At 42.3% G+C, this 6,000-nt stretch overlaps 1 protein-coding gene across 2 annotated transcripts in view; it reads left to right on the top strand.

Moving 5' to 3' along the window:
- The first annotated feature begins 4,015 nt into the window (after positions 1-4,015).
- Positions 4,016-6,000, top strand: part of SLC13A3 (solute carrier family 13 member 3) — a 44,112-nt gene continuing 42,127 nt past the window's right edge. For both annotated transcript variants that reach the window (XM_073683076.1, XM_073683075.1), the window contains exon 1: positions 4,016-4,187. In XM_073683076.1, the coding sequence (XP_073539177.1) occupies positions 4,077-4,187 (111 nt within the window). In that variant the 5' untranslated portion in view covers positions 4,016-4,076. The remainder of the gene's footprint in view (positions 4,188-6,000) is intronic.

The raw sequence follows: 6,000 nt of genomic DNA, 5'->3' as shown, positions 1-6,000 counted from the left end.
TTCTATCTGTAATTTTTAAAATTTTGTTCTCCATCTTCTCATCATCGGAGAGAATCGGATCACACTATGCTGACACTCTGACCAAACTGTGAACAGATTTTGATGGGAGTGTCGTTTGCATAATCAACCCCATTCTCTAGGGTGAGAGAATGTGGGGTTGTGCGACCCCAGCCCATGGATGTTTCTGCTGACGGTTAGCAGCCATCTTGGCCTACTCTCCCACACACAGGAGCGCTCGCTCATTCGGCTGAACGTTTCTGTGTTCCCTATGAGAAAGCTGCTGACAGACACGTCTGGCAGAGACTTTTGTCCAGAAAACAAAGCCACGGCAGTCCGAAATCAGGCATACAGGATCACTATTTTGCCTGACAATAAATTGTCCGGAGGTCCGTCACATATACATTAGACTGTCGGCTGAACCCAGGTTTGTCCAACATCAGTCTAATGTGTATGGGAGGCCTATGGTTCTCTAGTTGTAGAGAAACTACAACTCCCAGCATGCATTGACAGCAATGGACAGAGAGCAACAGGTTGGATATCACTGCCATGTAGCATGACATCAGCTATCATATTATTATGCATGTGCTTCTCCCCTTCCCCAATGTACCATACATCAGATACAGCCGGGGGTCTGTTCAGGTCACCCATATAGGAGACTTCCTCATCTCTCCAGGGCCAGCAAGTTTCTGTCTTGCAGATACTTCTCCTCTCATGCTGTGTCTGTGTGAATAATCACGTGACCGTGTAATAACCATCTCTATAATTAGTAATGTTGACTCTTTGGAAATACTGTAAAATCCGTAACTTTACGACATTAAAAAGGAGATTTATGCAGAGCTACAGGGTTCCATTCCTACATTAACCTATGCATTGCAGACTATGGGCCCTTTAACACTGCGCGCTTTGCCACGATCGGTGGTCCCATCAGGGCTTACGTCCAAACCCCCCGCAAACTGGGATTCGGGCATATGCACCAACAGGGCCATTGACTATAGTGGTGCCGACGGAGTCAACGTGTGCTCTGTCGTGCATCTTTTCGGGCGCATATGCCTACTGGAGGCGGACCCCCAGACGTAGTAGACTGCATCTGAGTCTCCTCCTCCAGTAGGCGTGCATGCCCGAAAAAGAATGCACAACAGAGCACACGTTGACTCCGTCGCCACCATTATAGTCAATGGCCCCGTTGGTACATACACCCGAATCCCGGTTTGCAGGGAGTTTGGACGTAAGCTCCGATGGGACCACTGAAAGTGGTGAAGAACGCAGTGTGAAAGGGCTCTAATGCATAATGCTATTCTTCTTGTTCTAAAGTACAATAAGGGGTATTCCCATCTCATCCGTGTATGGCATATCCACCGGATATCCACTGGATACGGGCCCTACTTACACCACTCTAAACGGAGAGTTTGCTGCGCATGCCTGGCATTCTACATAAGTGATCATGTCTGCTCGGCCATTTATGAAACTCCTGTATCAGTGATTGGAGAGAGACGCATGCGTGGCCAAGGTCTCAAGATACACATTTATACTATATCCAGCATGCCTGAGATGAAAATACTCCTTTAAGGGTCACTTCGGGGGGCAGAGGCATGTCTGAACATAAGGCACACTTTGCTGTCCTCACAAGAATTCTAAACATTCCTGTCGGGGACCAGCAGCTCCTAACACCAATGCTGCCTAACACCAGGGTTTATTCAGATCAATACTTTGCTTATTCAATGAAGCTTGGAGTAGTCCACAGAGGACAAGCCCAATTTCGTGAGGCAGCTCCCCCTTGGAGAACCAATCACTGTAGTGGAAATGAAGAATTACGAGGCACCCACTGAAATCAAGGTTGTGCCAAGTCTTCCAGGACTAAAGGAATTGACAACGGAGACCCCATCCATAAATGATGTGTATATTCCTAATGGGGTATGTGGTCAGTGATTGTCCTTATTGGATAAAGGAACTTATAAATCATTAGTGTAACCAAAATAATAGATGTAGCAGCTCCTGTGGGGTCCAGTTAGTCAGTTAGTCGCTGTGCGCATTATCGCTTTGCTATGACATCTCTGCGTACATTATCTCTACTCTATGGGGTGACATTGCTGCATATGCTCCCTGGTTTCTGTAACATAACTGTGTGCATTATTGTTGCCATGCTATGACATCTTTGTGTGGATTGTCTCTCTAGGATCTCATTGCCGCATACTTTCCCCTGTTTCTGTTACACAACTGTGTGCACGTTTGCTATGCTATGACATCTCTTTGTACATTATCTCTATAGGGTGACATAGCTGCGTACTTTACTCCCATTCTGTAACACAACTGTGTGCATTATCGCTATGTAAGACATCTCTGGGTGCATTATCTCTATGGGGCGACATTACTACATACTTTCCCCAGTTTTTGTCACACAACTGTGTGCATTATCACTATGCCATGACATCTCCTTGTGCATTGGCTGTGTAAGTTACCCCCGATTCTGTAACATAACTGCTTGAATTATTGCCATGCTATGACATCTCCTTGTGCATTATCTCTATAGGGTGACATTGCTGTGTATGTTACCCCCACTCTGTAACACAACTGTTTATATTATTGCAATTCTATGACACCTCTGTGTGCATTATCTCTATAAGGTGACATTGCTGCATATGTACCCCCTATTCTGTAACACAACTATGTGTATCATGCTATAACATCTCTGTGCATTATCTTTATGGGGTGACATTGCTGCATACATTCCCCTGATTCTGTAACATAACAGTGTGCATTACTCTAGTACTGTAATATCACTATGTGACATCATTGGGTCAATTGGCTCTATGTGGTAATTATTTCCTGGCATCACTGTGTAGATTACTTCCACTCCTCTTTTGTGATATATCTGTGAGCATTATCCTGATGCTATGAGTTTACTGTGTCTATATGTGTAATATATCCTGCAACATTACTTTGACCATTTCGCTATGTTGTGATATTACTGTGTACATTATGTGTATAGGGTGACATGACTTTGTACATTACGCCAGGTCTGTGACACTACTGTGTGCACTATCTTACTATTGTGACACAACTATGCCTATTTTCTCCATGACATGTCTGTGTGCATTAGTCTGATTCCACGACATAAATGTGTGTATTAGCCTGATTCTGTGACATCACTGTGTGCATTATCAGTATGTATCTTTTCAGTATTATTCATGTATTAAGGAAAGACACCAGGCAAAAATGGAAACCAAAAACTTTTCATGTTCTGAGCCCACTGGTAAAAGTGTTTTTTTCTCTTGGAGTGGGGTCGCATTTACAAATTTTTGGCATGTGCCATTATTACTTACACTCCTGACTCAACTGCCAGGGTGATATGCCCACCAACTACTTGTAGGGCAAAAGATGGATAAAAGTAGAAATTAAGTTTAACTTGAAGAGTTGGTACTCTTTCCAGACCTATATATATATTTGGGTGATTTCGGAGAGGTTAGTCACCTTTGTGTAATGTGCTGCTTCCTCTGCCCTGCATTATGAACAGATATACTCATGCCCATGCAGGAATCCAACTTTTCCAGACTTCTGAATGGCAAACATACCAAGACTAGGTGGGCAGCAATACAGAAGAGGGACATACTAGATCTGACATACTGGATTCTAGGAAATCTGGATGAAGTCCTTGTGGGAATTGGTATAGTAGCCATATTGTTTTCCACACCACTTACCCAGATTCCTGAATGGCAAATATCCAAAGGTGGGTAGCAATATGGGAATGGGTGCTTACGTCTCTAGCAAAAGATTTGACCCTCTTGATTCTAGGAAAGCTAGGTGACACCTTCTTTGGGAGCACTTCATATGGTTCAGGAAAATTAGGATATTGTGTAACTATTTAAAGCTTATAAGATAACCCAATCCTAGAAATAATTTTCCAAAATATATAAATAATAATAAAAAAAAATTCCCTGAGGTTTAGTGCTGGTTGTGTGGGGAAGAGGGAGGTGCGAGGCTCAGGGGTGTGTTGTTTGAATTACAAAGTGACACTGGAGTTTCTGTCCACACTAATATAACCAGCGTCTCCCGAGCTGCACCAGCCTCCCTCCTGCACAATGTCTGTACTTATAGCTCTGGTCAAGAAAGTCTGGTGCATTAAGAAGTATATTGTCTTGATTTTGACTCCTGTGATCCTGTGTCCTATCCTTCTGACACTTCCACCACAGGTAAGGCTGCATTCATTTTACCTTCTGTCCCATAAGAGGTCATTTAAAGAGCCCCATATCTGCTAGGGGTCCTGAGAGAAATCCGAGGAGTAGCGTTGTAGGGTTGTCCACCCAGAGTAACCCAATTTTTTCATACAGATACCCTGTCACTGGAGGATCCCGGTTTTGGAACCCTTATGGATGACAACTATAGGTGACCATGTGCGTCAGGTTCTCCGCCTTGCACTGGTACTGGGTTCTAATTAATACAGCAGGACCCCCGTCCGCTCTAATTCAATATGCCCGAACATGGAAAATCACTTTAAGACCCTGGATTGTAGGGGTCTTGGTAGATTCTACCTACTCCCCTTTGAATTACAGAAGGCATAATGCACCCATATTTTGCCAAAAAACAGCATATGGGAGCTAAGGGAATGCTAAAACATAACATTTTAAAAGCACAGCAGCTTTTTTATTGAATTTATACCTGAATGCCCATTTTGTGTTAGTATTGCGCTTTATAGTAGGCAGCGTTGCTTTAAAATTGATTGCCAATCTGTAGTCCAGTAATATTAGAGTATATACTTAGTTATACTAAGACTATGGAACTGTGCTCTCCGGAACGCCATGACTCCTTTAAATAACTGATAGGTCACCAATTTAAAGAACAGTATAACCCCTTCAATAAATAAATAAAGGAAAATGAGTGGCGCATTATTTTGTACTTTATTATTCCAAGGTCATATAGGAATACAAAGTGAAGACAGACTGGGCCTCAGCTGTTTCGCATCTAATTACGCTTCATCCAGACCTAATAATAAGTTAGTAATAAATTAATAAATAGTTATAATACATTAATAAATATCACTAAACTAAGTGGGTCATACACATGAGACAACTGTCAGCCAAACGTTTGTTCGACAAACAGTTATGTCTCCCAACTCCCTCATGCACCTGAGCACTCGGCTTGGCTGAGAGTTCATTTGTTTTCAAAGGGGAGAGTGGAGAAAGCTATTGTCAGTCTTCCCTGGCAGTGGCCATTTCCCCTGAAAACGAGAGGATCGCCCATTGAAATTCCAATGGCCCAGTTCTTAATCTGTCAGGGGATAGTCTGAAGGCCCCAATACACATCAGATGGTTGATCCATCCCAACAAAATCGACAGGATTAAACATCGTTTATTGTATGTGTATGGGGACCTTCAGTGGTTCATTCAGTTGGGCTCAACAGCTCATCCACAATTATTTTTATGGTCAGATTATTAACTTTCATGTTAGCTTTTAAGGATAGTTTCAGATGAAAGAATTGATACTGACCTGTTCGTATTCGTGATTCAAGACCACATGACTCTCTTGTACTCTTCTACTTTCACATTAAAATCAGTTTTTGTTTCTGTCTTCACATTGGGAGCATAAAAACCTTGTGTAACACTGATTGGGTAATCAGCTGCCACTTTAATTGCTTAAAATGCTGACTCCAGTCTAGACCAGCAGAATTGCGAGTAATAATTGACTCTATTACTGCTCTCCATACACATGGGTGTCCAAATTCAATGCAACCAGTAAAATGGCTTATTTGACCGGCCATACACCTTTGATGGTTTTTGGTTAAACACTTTTTTGTCAGAGAGATATTTCTCCTGACGTCTTCATACACACACACTCTTGAGTCAAAAGATTTGTCCATATTAAATTTCCATATATAAGAACATGTTATGCTTTGATTTTGCTGTAGCGGGTCCAAAGAAAATGAAAAGAAGTTCTATATGATTTTGGGTATGGATTATTTTGTGTGTTTAAAGACGAACACTCATTGCCCATTGCCCCTGAAAACAC

Source organism: Phyllobates terribilis, unplaced genomic scaffold (genome assembly GCF_046119375.1).
Source record: "Phyllobates terribilis strain yellow unplaced genomic scaffold, ASM4611937v1 Scaffold_5__5_contigs__length_657084704, whole genome shotgun sequence".
In the NCBI taxonomy this organism is placed as follows: Eukaryota; Metazoa; Chordata; class Amphibia; order Anura; family Dendrobatidae; genus Phyllobates; species Phyllobates terribilis.
The sequence above is the reverse complement of the archived record's forward strand: the minus strand, read 5'-3'. Positions and strand labels throughout refer to the sequence as shown.